Consider the following 15,445-nt stretch of genomic DNA (forward strand, 5'->3'; position numbering starts at 1 on the left):
GAACATAATAGATACTTGGACGGTTGAACATCCTGTGCTGAATTTGTTTTCGTGTTTTTACTATCGTGTTTGACATTTTACTCGGTGTTAGTCGAGAAAGATCGGTTGAGCTATCAATTTGTAATTAATTGAAATTAAAAATTAATCGAAGTAAAAATGAGATATATTATAATATTAAATTATATTTAATATATTATTATAATTATTTTAGTTATTTATTAAGAAATATATATTTATTATATCATAATTTCTATAATTATTCATATTTAAATTAATTTTTTTTTTTTTAAATTAATCAAATTTCAAAAATTAAATTGATCAGATAATTTACAGGAAATTAATGGGAGATTTTTAGAACATCGGTTTTGATTTTACTTAACAAAAAGAGTATGTATCGAAGAATACGTCAATATGCAATGAAGGGTAAAAATGTAGTTTTACTACGGTTGCCCCAACACCGTATGTTGTGAAAATGGCCCCGGGTCGAACTTCCCAATACTTTATAACAAAAAAAAGAAAAGAATAACCGAGTTAAGAGGGTAACGTGATAAAAATTAATGGCGAGTTTTGCATCAATTCCGAACGACCCTTCCTCATCACCCGCCTTCAGATTAAGTAAAGTGGGTCCCACTCAAGTTCACCTCATCACCACCTCCGCTGCTCTGCGCCTAGCTCATGTTTTCCGCCGCCGATTCACCGCCGACGCCAATCATGTAGGCCTTGTTCTCAACTCTTCTATTAAGGTTGTTATTTTTGTTTATAAATTTGTATATTTTTCAGCATAATTAATCTCTATAAATTAATTAATATGGTCCTAATAGTAATTTAATCTATACAACTCATTTTTATTTTTATTTTTTGTCGAATTCTGTTTCTATGAGTGTGGTTTATGAACATCAATTAATCCTCATAAATATTTCGGACTTTGAGTTAAGTGTTGAGCTGTTCATACAAGTAGATTATTTTGAGATAAGGTTTGATGATTGCATTTTTCTGCTACTGTCACACGAGATGAAATTATATGTCATAAACTCGAAATACAGTAGTTAGCTAGCATTAGCCACATGAAACAGTTATTTTTACACTACTTGAGACGCCTTGTGCATATGAAATCCCTTTTCAACTAATTATATATAAACCCTTTTAACTATTTTTAAACAATTACTGTACAATTTAGTTGTCAACTGTTGTACTTTAGGCCATCAAGTGATATGTTTTACCAGGTTGGCGATGTTAAGTGTATTGTACATTATTCTTATATGTAAATTTAAGAGACTTTTGTTTTTCCTTTAATCATGGTATATTGTCTACCCGGGTTGAAGGAAGTTTTGCAGAGAAGAAACCACCAATTTGATGGGCTTAATTTTCTTCCATGGTGTTATGATGCTTGGGCAGCCAAATGGTCGTCTTCCTTATTTTTTTTTGGTGGAGAAGGGAGTAGAAACAACTATGGACGTAGCGGAAATTCACAAATAAACTCGAGAAAAGATGCATTTAGTACAAGGGGATTAACCACTGTGCTCATTGGAGTTAATGTCGCGTGAGTATTAAGTTTTCTGTTGCATGGTGAATATAGTTTATATTTTCCCTAGTCCTCAGACATACGAAGTTATCTTCTTAATAGTTTTTGTTTCTTTTTGTTGCGCCATTATCTCACTTTGTGCTTGTACTCATGCTGGCCCTTTATTATAAGTTCCCTATTTCCAAATTTTTCTTTGTTACATATTGCTTATGAATGACATTTTCCAGTGCCACTCCGCCCTAAGTAAATAGTTTATACATGCAGGGTTTACCTTGCACAGATAGCAACTCAAGGGAAGCTAATGCTCTGGGGTGCTAAGGTCTTGCTTCTATTGACAATGTCATATTAAAATTGAACATGTATAGTCTTCTATTATTTGGTCAGATAGTCTTCTATTGTCTGACATGCAATTCCTTAACTATATTTAAATTGCATATACTTGCAGATTAATAGTCTAATTGACAGAGGACAACTGTGGAGACTTGTGACATCTTCATTTTTGCATGCAAATATCGGACATCTCCTGGTCTAATTAAATATCTGTGCACACAATTATAATATGGCAACTATTTTATAGTGTGTATATTAAGAGGAGTTTGTTTTTCCAGATAAATTGTTATTCGTTGAACTCTATTGGTCCGACAGTGGAGAAACTTAGTGGTCGTGGAAGATATATGGCAGTTTATGTCACCTCTGCAGTTGCAGGTAACCACAGATAAATTATGTATCATTTCTCTTACATTGGTAGTACTTCTACTATTATCTAATTAAATTGTTACCGTGAATTAGGTACATCAATGAGTTACTGGTTCTGTAAAGCACCAGCAGTTGGTGCATCTGGAGCAATTTTTGGATTAGTAAGTTGTCTTCATTCCTACTGTCTAGCACATGTATGAAAATATATATGTCATAGTACGTAAGATATCTATTTTAAGAGCATCTCAGTTGCATCACTTAAAGAATAGCCGGGAATATGATAGTTCAACCCCCCCCCCCCCCAAACCTCAACATGTGATACTAATTGAAGGCATTTTCTCACTTAGTTACCTTATTGCATATGTATTCTACATGTGATCTCTTTAATCAGGTGGGGGCTTATGCCATGTTTATATTCCGGCATAGGTACCTGAATGATGAAAGTGGTGAAGGTTTGCAGCATGTTGCAAGGATCATTATGTTAAATGCGGTATGCCTATTATTCCTCTAGCCAACTTTCCAGAGATGAATCTTTCATCTTAGTTTAATATTGAATTTGGACTAATACGTATATGAACATCTGTTTTGCAGGTTATTGGGCTCATGTCAAAGGGAATCGATAATTGGGGACATGTTAGTATGGCAACAGAAAAACCTTTTCTCCTATACTTTAATTTATCAGTAGAAATCTCATTTGTTTCCTTTCTAGATATAGGCCGTTCCATGTATTGTGTTGCATTTGCTGCTAAAACCTCACAAACCATCAAGTCCTTATTAAATGGTAGATTGGAGTTTTGGTCAGTGAAGCACACACATATGCATTTCTTAGTAATACTTTCATTCGACTTATTGAACGGCTAGTCAGGGTCAAAGCTTATCACTGAACTGCATATGATCTTAAAATATGCATATTAATTCTATATGGATTGAAAGTGTTCTCGAGTAGTAGCGGCAAGTTGTTTTTTTAACTTTCTCAAGATCAGTCGGATCTGGGTGATTCAGAATTTACCAAACCCCGATCACATCCATTTGAATTGATCAAATTAAGGTATATGGGACGCTGATATGAATCTGCCGGGTCATAATTTGTGTTGTATCCTTATAATTTGGGCTTTTGTGTTATATTCTTATAACATTAGGTTATGTAGTGTCTCTGTAATGAGCTCAAATCTTAAAATTATTTGAATTTGTAGAAATTACTTGTGCTTCAGTTAGTTGAGTGAAAGGGCTTTCAATTCAGTGTCACAACTGGTTTGTATATAGTTTAGTGACCAAAAAGTACCCTTTACCAGTTAATGAGTGTATGATTTTAAGTTTTTGCCTGATAGAAAAGGGGTTTAAGCAATGTATAAGTGAGCTGAGATCTTATAACCATTTCTGGACGGTCGTAATACTTGTCAGAGTACATTGTTTTCTTCATTACATTTACTTTTCTAGTCCGAATGATTAATTTGAACTTTATAATTCTAGTTTGGAGGCTTCATAGGTGGAGTTGGCGCATCATGGCTTCTTGGTCCAGCATGGGAGTACAAACTATCTGCCAATGATAAAATAAGAGCCTTTGTCGACAAGGCACCAATTTTCTCCCTAATCAAGCCTAAGAGAAGACCTTCATAGATAGATGTCTGAAGATCACACTGAAACTCGCCATATATATATTTTGAACTGTAATCTGAAGATCACACTGAAACTCGCCATATATATATTTTGAACTGTAAAACCTGAAAGGTAAAATATCTGCAAGATTCTCAATTGATCACCAGTAATTTTCTTCACAAAACTCCATGTAGAGTTTAGCCAAATCCTATAGGAATCACTTGTAAGTAGCTCTTGATTGTAAACTTACATAAAGGAACAACCGGAATCATGTTGGCATATTGTATATTGGCATATTGTATATGATTTTTTTTAGTTTGTTGCTAAATAAGAATTTGGTGCTGCTTATATATGTTTCTCCTTTTTTTGGCCAAGTTACTATTATTTTTAGAGTTATTTGCAAAATGCATCCCCGTGGTTTGGCCAAAATATATTTTTTTACCTATACTTTAGATAACTGCACTTTGCATCCCCTTACTATTTCGGCACGACAAATTGCACCATTTTCGTTAAATTTGTTAAAATTCTCAGGGGCATTTTAGGAAATTAAAATATTTAATTATAATTAGATCATTATTTAAGTTTTTTGACCCTCTAAATGATACTTTTCGAAAAAATTTAAAGAACGGATGTTGTAGAGAATAAAAAGATCTTCTCGAAATAAAAAGGTTCAAAATTGAAATATTTTTTTATAATTGTTTTTAATGAATTTAATAAGTATATATTTTATTTAATTTTGGCTTCGTAATTTTTTTGATAATTTTGAATGTTATTGTTTTGAAAAGATTTTTTCGATTTTTATAATTTTTGTTCTTTAAATTTTTTCGAAAAGTATCATTTAGAGGGTCAAAAAACTTAAATAATGATCTAATTATAATTAAATATTTTAATTTTCTAAAATGCCCCCGAGAATTTTAACAAATTTAACGAAAATGGTGCAATTTGTCGCGCCGAAATAGTAAGGGGATGCAAAGTGCAGTTATCTAAAGTATAGGTAAAAAAATGCATTTTGACCAAACCACGAGGATGCATTTTGCAAATAACTCTTATTTTTATGTTATGCAAAAGTTACTTGTAGTGTATAACAAATAAAAAGCGTGTCATTTATTGTTAAAAAAAATGAAACAAACGAAAAAAAGAAAGGGGAGTGATGTAGGGACCTCTGCTTATACTGTAGGTCTGTAGTGAACTGCCTTTCAAAGGTCAGAGGAATGAGAAAATTAAATTAAACCAGACAATTCGCTATGCTTCACATTCAAAATTGTGAATACTTCATTTCACAGCAGTAAGTGATATATAAATTAAAATCATAACATTCGTAACCATACCCTTGTGTTTCACTGAATCGAATAATATGAAATGCGTACCTAGGACCTTTTGAAGTTAAGAGAACTTAACAAAGCTATCCATCTGGGTGGATATATCTCACTTGGTAACAGAAAGCTAATGTTAGATCCTGAGTGATGGCATATAGGGTGCGAGTTTTTGAAATTCCTGAGAGAGATTTACAGTGCTTCAACTGTCTGTAGTGGTCATCTGAATATGCCAAGTATTCACAAGAATATTAATTTTGTTTCCATTTTCCAATGGATCTGCTTTGTGTTGCATCTCCAATGGTTGTAAAACACATGTGTCTAACATAACCAGGATGCAATTCAAATAAACTGCTGGTTTCGAGATGGGATAAACGCTCGTGAAACATATTACATTCAAAAGCATGAAAACAGTTGAATCGTCCTTTAGCTATTGTGTGTTTAAATATCCTCTTTCAGCTTTATACTAAAAGAAACTGGGTTATCAGGAGTCATCTCAGAGTCTAAGGAATGAGCAAATACACTATTATCTATTGCAGAAAGAGATTGTGTGTGCAAACACAAAAGACGAATAACTAAACAAATAAAATGCACACATTTCATAGCAGACTTTCCTATCAAAGATCTGTAGATTTCAGAATTTTCTCATTATCCCAACTGGTAAAAAGCAGGCCACAATTATCAATATTTTCTGACTGCATATTAAAAAGCAAGTTTTTTAATTCTGGTTTCTAGGTTTGTTTGCCCTCGGTAAATAAACAAAAAATGATTCTAAAACTTGTAACAAACTGAACCTAGATTAGCTTCTTCTTTTGGAAAAATCGCTTCAAGTGCATTATCTGCAAAACTGAAACTCCAACACAGACGGCCAAAGATAACATACTGTACAACGCAACTCTAGAATTTGTAGCTTCATTCACTATCCTCATTTCAGCTTCCCTGCACAACATTACAAGACAGTTTTCGTATGTAAAAAAAGGCAATGAACTAATGTAGGAGTTCATATTTCAGCAAAAATAAAGTTTACCTGTTTTTGAGATAAAGCAAATTTTCATGAATAGCCTCCACTGCTCCTTCAAGTTTTCTTAACTCAAGTTCGACACCCTACAACATGACATGAACAATCAATGGTGGAAAAGTATAATACATTAGACTTTTGTAAAAGTCACTTTAGCTCAGCCTATTTACACTAGGTAGATATATTATAGAAATTATAAGAAGCTCCATTAGTTCACACCTCAATTTTCTCTTTCCTGGCAACCGACTCCCAATCCTTTGCTGCAATGCCAGTTTTCCAGTCTAAGTTCATACTTACAGCTCCACTTCCATGGTGATCGACCCAAAAACATGCAAGGTACAGACCAGCTTCATTTGTAGTGAATGCAAATTGACCGTGTGTGGCGTTCTCATTGCTGTGAAGTGTGTTGCCATAAGGTGATGTCACCTACAAGGTACATAAGCTAATTATTTTTTCTTGGAAGAAAGCACAGAATAAAAACTGAAGTCACTTTGTCACTAGAGGTGGCATGTTTACAAAATATTGAAAATTGAGAACACAAACACCTTTTTCTACTTCAATTCACAGAAAAATCATCAATTTACAATTTTATGATTTGAATTTCTTAATTTTTAGGTCTGCAAAATCTCAAAATTCAAATTATAATGTAAATCGCTTACATGTTACAAAAATAACTCTGCATTTTAGTGATTTTAGCAAATAACAGCATAAACTTTTAAATCAACCAAAACCGAACCAACTCAAAGAATTTGGATTCCAAATTTCCTTTAAATGTTATTCCAAGGGGACACCTTTTGTCTGACATAAAACATAAGTGGTCTGGCCAAGGCAGGTGTTTCTACGAGAACTTTTTTTTAGCAAATCCGCAAAATCAGCTTTTGTATCACAAGAGAGTGGAACTGGTCCATCTTGTGCATTATGCGAGGTGTACAGAAAGATAAACATTTAACACATGAAAGATCGAAATGGTAAAATTACAGCAGAATCTTAATGTCCTACATAGCTCATCACTTAACAAACATGTGTTGTACTTGCTAAAGTTCAAGAAGAGTAGCATTCTATGATGCGTTAATCCTTAACATGTTTGCTTTTGAGACATCCATCACTGCTATAGAATATACGGAAATGAGGATATTGAGAATTTCCACGCTAGTATATTACATCAGTGATGTAGTTTTTGCATCAATCATTTAAATTTTCTGATTACCTTGTTAAAAAAACTGAAGTATATGCAAGCCTGTGACCATAGCAGTACATTTGATTTGAATATAAAACAGAAGATATTAGTAAATATCAGAGAAATATATCTACTAAATCCCAGCATACTTCTCCAATCAACATCATAGATATCTATTCTGACCTCTCAAGCACTAAGCTTGATAAGAAAGATGCAAATCCTCAATGAATACAGTGACTAGAAGTTTAGACTAATTAACATAGTCAAAGTAGTATAGAACTGTCTTCCTGTATTTATTTTAATACATATATTACGTATGTTGCTCACGCTTGTGAAGCTGATGCGTTTTCATATTCTTTTAGATTCCTCCTCTTAGTCCTAATAGTCATTGTCATTACAAGTATATGGGTTGTGTAAAACTTTAGCTAAAGTCAAGAAAAACAAAAGAAAGGAACAGATAACGAAAAGATACTGCATATAGGAGGATAGACCATCCGCAAGGGTATATAACAAAAACATTTATCTACTCAAGAGTGTTGCAAAAACCACGACTCACAAGAAAAGTTACGTGATATTTTAGAAAAATGAAGTACATTTACTTTGAAAATTTATTTACTTGGCAAAACAATGATCATAAAAAATAGTACATTTGCAGAAATAACTATTGTTGTGGCTGTGGAAAGGGCCTATGGAGCAGGCATCATGAGTAATAAAGTGATGAAGATACATAATTAGAGAAGTAACAATTAGGTAGGGCAGCATATAGTATATTAGATAGATTCCTTACCACCAAGCTTAAGTATAAATTTAGGAATTGAGGGAAGATAATGTAAATTTAGTTCACTCTGGTCCACTAGATTTCAACAAATGCACATGGCTACATTATCAAACTTGTCAGCGCCAGAATGTTCAAAGAATAAACAATGTCAGTACAAATATTTTATAATAGTATAATGTGATTTACTCCCTATGAATGAATACATGTAGTGGAATTGGTATGAAATAGTGATTAGCAAAATATAACTCACAAACACGGATCTAACTGTCGAGAACAAGGAAAAAGAATGACAACAAACATCTTCCTGATTTTTATCGACAATAAAGCTCTCATGGAGTCATTCCACACAAAACATCCTAATAGAATCATGTTTTTCACTCTTCCAATCTATATCTCAGTGTCGTCTAATCAGACCATACTGAAACATTATGCTGCCTTACCACATCTAGCTCCACAAGCTGCAGAGTTTCTCGAAAAAGTCCAAAATATCATTCAAAGTAATGTTACAACTCTCGTGTCCATGGACGTGGTCTATAAGAAAATCAGCTTTGCCATAGGCTAGCAAAAACCTCCGAAATCAGTATACTCATTAAGCATAATAAATAGAAAAAGGTACAAACAAAACAAAATCACCCAAACAATATCACAAAACTGTTTTGATCAACAAAATAGTCAGCTAACAAGCACAACAAAAATCAATTTTCACAAATCAAGATTTTTTTTAATAAAAACACACAAAAAGTGCACCAAACAACTACTTACACACACAAGTCTTAACCCAATTACTACACATCTGTTAGATAAATAAATTATCAAAACAAAACCCTTTTCGATCACCACTTAAATTATTAAAAAGAAACATCAAAATTAAATCTCGAAAACCAAGAAGGGGGTTGTTTGAATTAAACCTTAGCAGAGATGGTAGGTGTAGGATGAACATTATCATCAGAAATAACAACATAATCACCCAAAACGACGACGTTATTATGGATTTCTTCTGTAACGCATTTGGTACTGGAGGCAGCAGGTAAACTCATCCATATCGCATCACCCTTTTGTATTAAAACAACAAATAATATTAGTACCAAACAAACCCTGATTTTATCTCCCATCATCATCATCATCTACACGTATATGTGTATATACGATCAACAAAACACAAAAAAACTGACACACTCAGAGAGATCGGTCTGAAGATGTACGTACTTCTGGTTGGATTTTATTACGGGCCTCTTTTCGTGTTCCCAAATTTAATTAAAAGAAATAATAAAGTTTGTGATTTTTTTATTTATTTTGGATATTTTGTGATTTTTTATAACTCAATTTTTAGTGAAGTTCCATATTACTCCCTCAGTCCCTCCCAATTGTTATCGTTTCTGGAAGAGTGTCCGGCACGCATTTTAAGATGAAGAAAAAGTATAGTTCTATAACTTTTTTTAAAAATTTTATTTTTCTGAATAAAAGTTTAAACATTCTATTTTTATTCAGAAAAAGAAATTTTTAAAAAAAGTTATAGAACTATACTTTTTATTCATCTTAAAATGCGTGCCGGACACTCTCCCAGAAACGATAACAATTGTGAGGGACGGAGGGAGTACATATTTACTATCTCATTAAAAATATTATATCCTATTTATTCATGAATCAAATTTTGACGACTTCAGACAAAATTAAGATATACAGTAAAATCAAAATTATCATATCGTATTTATTCATAAACCAAATTTTTGATGACTTAAAATAAAACTAAGATATATAGTAAAACCTCTGTACATTAATATTTTCGGGACCGATATATTCTTAAATAGAGGTTAATATTTAAATTTTAAATTTAAAAATTAATTTAAAAATGTTTAATTACAAAAAAATTTATTATATTAATCAGCTGAATATCAAAAAGTTTCTCGAATATGCAGATGAGTAGGGGTATGATTTGAGTCGAGTCGAGTTGAGTGTGGGCACATCAAATTCAAGTTCGAGCTTTTATTTATCGAGTCGAATTGAGTACAGTCAAAAATAATGGAAACATAAAATTATGTTCAAACTTGACCCGTAAAATAAACAAGTCGAGTTCGAGCTGTTCGAGAGCTTTCGAGCTTATCGAGTTTTATTATCGAATTTTCGAGTTTTTTAACAAGTTTTCGAGTTTATCGAGGTTTCGATCCTATTTGAGTTATTGTCGAGTTTTTGAGTTTTGACTTCAATTTCACGAAACTTACTTGATTATATTATCATAATTTAAAGGCCAATTTAAAAATATCATTCCATTTTGCTTTGAGATTAATAAACTTAATATTTTCGGTACTCTATTTTCACAATTAAATAAACAATATTCTAATATTATTTATTCATAAATATTTTTAAAATGGATTTTCTTTTTATTACGAACTAAACATTTTAAATAATATACCATTATTATAACAATAATAAATTGTAATTCTTTTTATTGTGAACAAATTTCATTTTTATTTCTTCAAAATTGGCATCATGAACTAAAAATCATTAGTATTTTTATAAGTAATATTTAATAGTATGGTTTGTCACTAATTGCAACTATAATTACGACTTGTAGATTATATTTATAATTAGCAATTGAACTTAACCGAGCCATTGTTACATCGACTGGTAAAATTATTAAACAGAGTAATAGTTGAGATGAAAGAGATATGTCCTAAGTCCAATCATATATGAGGATTTAGGAATAACTTTTATGTAATATGTTTTGATTTCATTGATATTAATAAAAGACTTGTTTTCTTTTTATTGTGGGCTCTATCTATTTAAATGTTTAAATAAGATATACCACAGTTTAGAGTAAAGCTTTTTATGGATTATGATGAGATCATAATAATGAGACCTAAAAGATGATAACTCTAAACTTAAATATTTCCTGGTCGTAGGATTACTAACTGGTAATTAATAATCCGCAAAAATCGGTACATACTATGCTTACTTCATTATGAAGGATGTCTGTTCTCATAGACATTTGTGTGGTGACACTATAACTAGTATGTAGGTGCTTATTATAGAATAAGTTCACTGAACATGACTCACACAGCTGAACAATTGATGGAGTTCACTCACATGTCAGCAGTTGTTCACATAGTGATAGTTGTACAAGTATCCTTAGACTTGAGGTCATCATAGTCATCTTGTGTACACTGAACTATGCTTTGGTTTAGTTCTTAGTCTCCAGAGACAATTATAAGGGCTCTACTGGGTATAGAAATTTGTACACGAAGATAGTGTATGATCAATAAAGGATCTACCCCTTCCAGTGAAGGAAAAAAATGTTCAATGCTGATCCACTGCTAGTTCAGGAATTTCTGGCCAGAGTGAATGAAATTAGAAAGGAGTTTCTAATTTACATTAAATAGAACTAAGCATAGTGAATGGGAAAGCAAGTGATTAAATAAGATAGGCTTGACACAAGTTCCATACCTTGTATTTAATCGTGACATTGCAGGGTAGAAAGAATTAATTGTACAGTAACTACTCATTGAATAGGTTCTTGGTATTCTAAGCAGTGAATTCGTATTATCCGGATAGTCGCGATATGCTGAGAAGTATCCCTCACGATGTAGAATAAATATGATTAATTAATTAATCATATTTAATAAATTAGAGAATTTATATAAATAATGATAAAATAATTTTATTATTATTTATTTCTACTACCGGCTTAATATTGAACCTACAGGGTCACACCATAAAAGAGAGTGATTTAATGGTGGAGGAATTAATTAATAATGGCTGATAATTATTTATTTATGAAATAAATAATTAATTGGCAAATTTAATAATTGATTAAATGAGATTTAATTGATTATAAATTAATTAAGAAAAGGTTCTTAATATTATTAATTAAGAATTTAATTTTTAGAAATTAAATCAAGTGAGAGAATTATTTCTAAAGAGTTTAGAAAAAGGATTAATAATTAAAAGGTGTTTTAATTATTAGTGAGAATAATAAAGGGTTAATAATAATAATATTTTATGGGAAAATTTTCAGCTGGAATTTTTTCCTATAAATATACTATTATAGACCCTATTTTTGCCTCAACCAAAAAGATTTACAAAACCCTAATTTTCTCCATCTCCTCATCCTTCATTACATCGTTTTCTTGGTGGATACCGGTGGAGTGCTTCACACTTGAGGAGCAGCTGCTAAGGATCTCCGTTCATCGTTTTTGGATCGCCATTAAAGACCTCCATCTTTCCATTAACGTAAAGTTTCTTAAGGTAAACATACTGAACTACGAATTAAATATTATTTTTCGCATGTATCCTGCGGAGGGTTTCCATTTACTTGTTTATTTAATTTTATATATGAGATATATGCCTATGTTTACCATGCGATGATAGATTTAGGTGAACTTAAATCAATATAAGGCGTGCTCTAGAATATTTAGAATAGGAATCGTTTCTTGCCTTAACAATAATATTATGAATACAATCATGAGATTCTTGTGTTTATGAAACACGTAATTAAATATGAATTTTCAATATTGAGAGAAAGGATGATTCTGTCGAAAGCAGATTTCTATCTGTAAAAAAGGGGTATTAAGTGACGCCTTTTGACAATGCTCCCCCCGATCTGGGAATCATCTTATTATCGATTATTGATTTGAAATATTTAATTTAAAAGGAAGAATCTCTTTATAATATGATTATGATTGTAACATAATATAATCCCTCTAAAATTAAATAATATCAAGTAGTAATTGTCCAATGACACAACGGGCTTGTGTCGGTCATAGTCTTCCAACATGGTAGAAAGTGGTTCTTATTTTTAAATTATTGTCGTTTCGTGCTACAGCCGAGGGCTTTGATTTTGAAATAAGAAATACTTGTCTATTACATAGAGGTGTGTACATTGAATTAGAATCTAAAGGTCGGTACGTGCTACAGCCGTGGGTCGTTAGAGACTGATTCAATTGTACGAAATGTTGGGTTAGACTTGACTTAGAATATTGAGTTTGTCATGCTACAGCCGTGACTCAATTATTCAAGAGGCTAAACTTTTATTAGGGAATAACATAAGATGTAATTGACAAGAGTTGTCTGCCTATTGAACATCACATGACGTTTCGTGCCACAGCCGAGGTTGTGTGATGGAATGTAGGATCCCTATTCCCACTAGTATTATGAATGCTTAATTTTCACTTAGGGGGTTGAAAAAATTAGATAAACTAGTGGGAGACACTTATGAATAAAGACCCGATTCATATATTGTTTTGAAATGAAATTGAATATTTGCTAAGTGTTGTTATGTGTTCATCATTTACAGATTTACTATATTCGTTATGTCTTCTGCACTATCACTCCGGAGCATACTAGATGCTCACAAGTTGACTGGTCGTAATTTAGCTGTTTGTTTTCACTGTAACAAGTTGGGGCACTGGAAGAGGAACTGCAAGGTTTACCATGAAGAATTGAAGAAGAAGGGTAGTGAGACTACCGCTTCTGATTCAGGCATGTTCATGATCGAAGTTTATATGTCACTAGGTCAAATTTCTACTTGGGTATTAGATACCGCCTGTGGTTCTCATATTTGCAATTCGTTGCAAGGACTAAAGGGAAGTAGGACTCTTGAAAAAGATGAGGTGATTCTACGTATGGGCAATTGAGCAAGGGTTACGGCCATATCTGTAGGATCATTTAGTTTACATATGCCTACGGGCAAGACTATTATTTTGAATAATTGTTATTACGTTCCCTTTATTGTGAGGAATATTGTTTCTATTCATATGTTGGATGTGGATGGTTTTTCATTTATTATTAAGAATAATGAATGTTCTATCCTTAGAGATAATGTTCTTTTTGGACGTGGCATTTTAAATAATGGTCTGTATGTATGTGACGTAGATCATGATTTACTTCAGATTGAACAAACTAATAAAAGAAAATGAGATGATGAAAATCTGACCTATTTATGGCACTGTAGGCTAGGTCATATTAGTGAAAATAGACCGCGGACATTGCATAAGGAAGGGTTACTTGACCCCTTTGATTTTGAATCATATCCTACATGCGAGTCTTGTCTATTGGGTAAAATGACCAAATCTCCATTTAGTGGACATGGATAGAGGGCTGCAGATTTGCTAGGATTGGTACACACAGATGTATGTGGACCAATGTCTACGCAAGCCATGGGTGGATTTTCGTGCTTCATTACTTTCATAGATGATAGATCTAGATTCGGATATGTGTATTTGGTGAAATACAAGTCTGAAGCCTTTGAAAAGTTCAAAGAATATAAACATGAAGTGGAGAAACAAACCAAACACAATATTATAACTCTTCGATCAGATCGAGGTGGTGAATACTTGAATGGAGAGTTTCTAGATTATCTCAAAGAAAATGGTGTAGTCTCCCCGTGGACTCCTCCATATACTCCACAGTTAAATGGGGTATCTGAAAGGAGAAATCGAACTTTGAGCTATGCGAATCTTCCAGTATTCCTATGGGGTTATGCATTGGAAACCTCAGCATATTTACTAAATAAGGTGCCTTCCAAATCTGTTCCTCAAGCTCCATATGAGATATGGAAAGAAAGGAAACTGAGTCTTAAACACGTTAAGATTTGGGGATGTCCAGCTTATGTCAAGAAAGTTGACCCAGATAAGCTGGAATCTTGATCCGTAAAATGTAATTTTGTGGGATATCCTAAAGAGACTTTGGGGTATTACTTTTACACCGATCATCGGGTGTTTGTCTCCAGACATGCTACCTTCTTGGAAAAGGAGTTTATCCTTGAAGGAAACAGTGGGAGCAAAATTGAACTTGATGAAGTTCAAGAAGCACAAACTACTACGGATCAAGTGGAAACACCTGTTCAGACTGAACAACCTTCTGTGAAACAGCCCATTCATAGGATAGGGGGAGTGTCTCGCCAACCTGAGAGGTATTATGGCCTTGTCATTGAGAATGACAATGAGTTGTCAATCATTGATGATGATGACCCTGTGACCTATAATGAGGTTATGAGTAGTGTTGACTCAGAGAAATGGCATAGCGCCATGAAATCCGAAATGGAATCTATGTATACCAACCAAGTATGGACTCTGGTTAAGCCTATTGGGTGCAAGTGGATATACAAGAGAAAGATTGGAGCAGATGGCCAAGTGGAGACCTATAAGGCCAGGCTCATGGCAAAATGATTCAAACAAAGGCAAGGATTGACTTTGATGAAACTTTTTCGCCTGTAGCCCTGTTAAAATCAATTCGGATTTTGCTTGCGATTGCTGCTTACTACGACTATGAGATCTGGCAAATGGACGTGAAAACGGCCTTCCTCAATGGGGAACTTGAGGAGGAAGAGGTTGAGAGAATTAGTTGCCTC

The 15,445-nt window shown here is 33.0% G+C and overlaps 2 protein-coding genes across 3 annotated transcripts; one reads left to right on the forward strand and one right to left on the reverse strand.

Annotated features, from left to right (window-relative positions):
• The first annotated feature begins 506 nt into the window (after positions 1 to 506).
• LOC141666370 (RHOMBOID-like protein 10, chloroplastic) lies at positions 507 to 4,148 on the forward strand. 2 transcript variants are annotated; one of them, XM_074472364.1, is made up of 9 exons: positions 507 to 743; positions 1,323 to 1,540; positions 1,787 to 1,841; positions 1,968 to 2,048; positions 2,131 to 2,227; positions 2,312 to 2,379; positions 2,610 to 2,708; positions 2,810 to 2,855; positions 3,689 to 4,148. In XM_074472364.1, the coding sequence occupies exons 1-9, from the start codon at positions 558 to 560 to the stop codon at positions 3,763 to 3,765; spliced, it is 927 nt and encodes a 308-aa protein (XP_074328465.1). In that variant the 5' UTR covers positions 507 to 557; the 3' UTR covers positions 3,766 to 4,148. The 2 variants fall into 2 exon arrangements, with proteins under 2 accessions (XP_074328465.1, XP_074328461.1); XM_074472360.1 differs by having other exon boundaries at positions 510 to 743; positions 2,810 to 2,851.
• Positions 4,149 to 5,737: 1,589 nt separating this feature from the next.
• Positions 5,738 to 9,340, reverse strand: LOC141666378 (transmembrane emp24 domain-containing protein p24delta3-like). The gene is made up of 4 exons (XM_074472368.1): positions 9,009 to 9,340; positions 6,365 to 6,571; positions 6,155 to 6,231; positions 5,738 to 6,066 (listed from the first exon to the last, which is right to left on the reverse strand). Exons 1-4 carry the CDS (start codon positions 9,222 to 9,224, stop codon positions 5,922 to 5,924), a joined length of 645 nt encoding a protein of 214 aa, XP_074328469.1. The 5' UTR covers positions 9,225 to 9,340; the 3' UTR covers positions 5,738 to 5,921.
• Positions 9,341 to 15,445: the final 6,105 nt, after the last annotated feature.

Source organism: Apium graveolens, chromosome 1 (genome assembly GCF_009905375.1).
Source record: "Apium graveolens cultivar Ventura chromosome 1, ASM990537v1, whole genome shotgun sequence".
Classification (NCBI taxonomy): domain Eukaryota; kingdom Viridiplantae; phylum Streptophyta; class Magnoliopsida; order Apiales; family Apiaceae; genus Apium; species Apium graveolens.

Excerpts from the sequence above, each read along its gene's own strand:
- LOC141666370 (XM_074472360.1), top strand. The coding sequence starts at position 558 with ATGGCGAGTTTTGCATCAATTCCGAACGACCCTTCCTCATCACCCGCC. Across the intron at positions 2,709-2,809 it reads GGATCATTATGTTAAATGCG|GTTATTGGGCTCATGTCAAA; the intron begins GTATGCCTATTA and ends TCTGTTTTGCAG. Across the intron at positions 2,852-3,688 it reads GAATCGATAATTGGGGACAT|TTTGGAGGCTTCATAGGTGG; the intron begins GTTAGTATGGCA and ends TTATAATTCTAG.
- LOC141666378 (XM_074472368.1), bottom strand. The coding sequence starts at position 9,224 with ATGATGATGATGATGGGAGATAAAATCAGGGTTTGTTTGGTACTAATA. Across the intron at positions 6,572-9,008 it reads CACCTACCATCTCTGCTAAG|GTGACATCACCTTATGGCAA; the intron begins GTTTAATTCAAA and ends TGTACCTTGTAG. Across the intron at positions 6,232-6,364 it reads CCAGGAAAGAGAAAATTGAG|GGTGTCGAACTTGAGTTAAG; the intron begins GTGTGAACTAAT and ends GTCATGTTGTAG.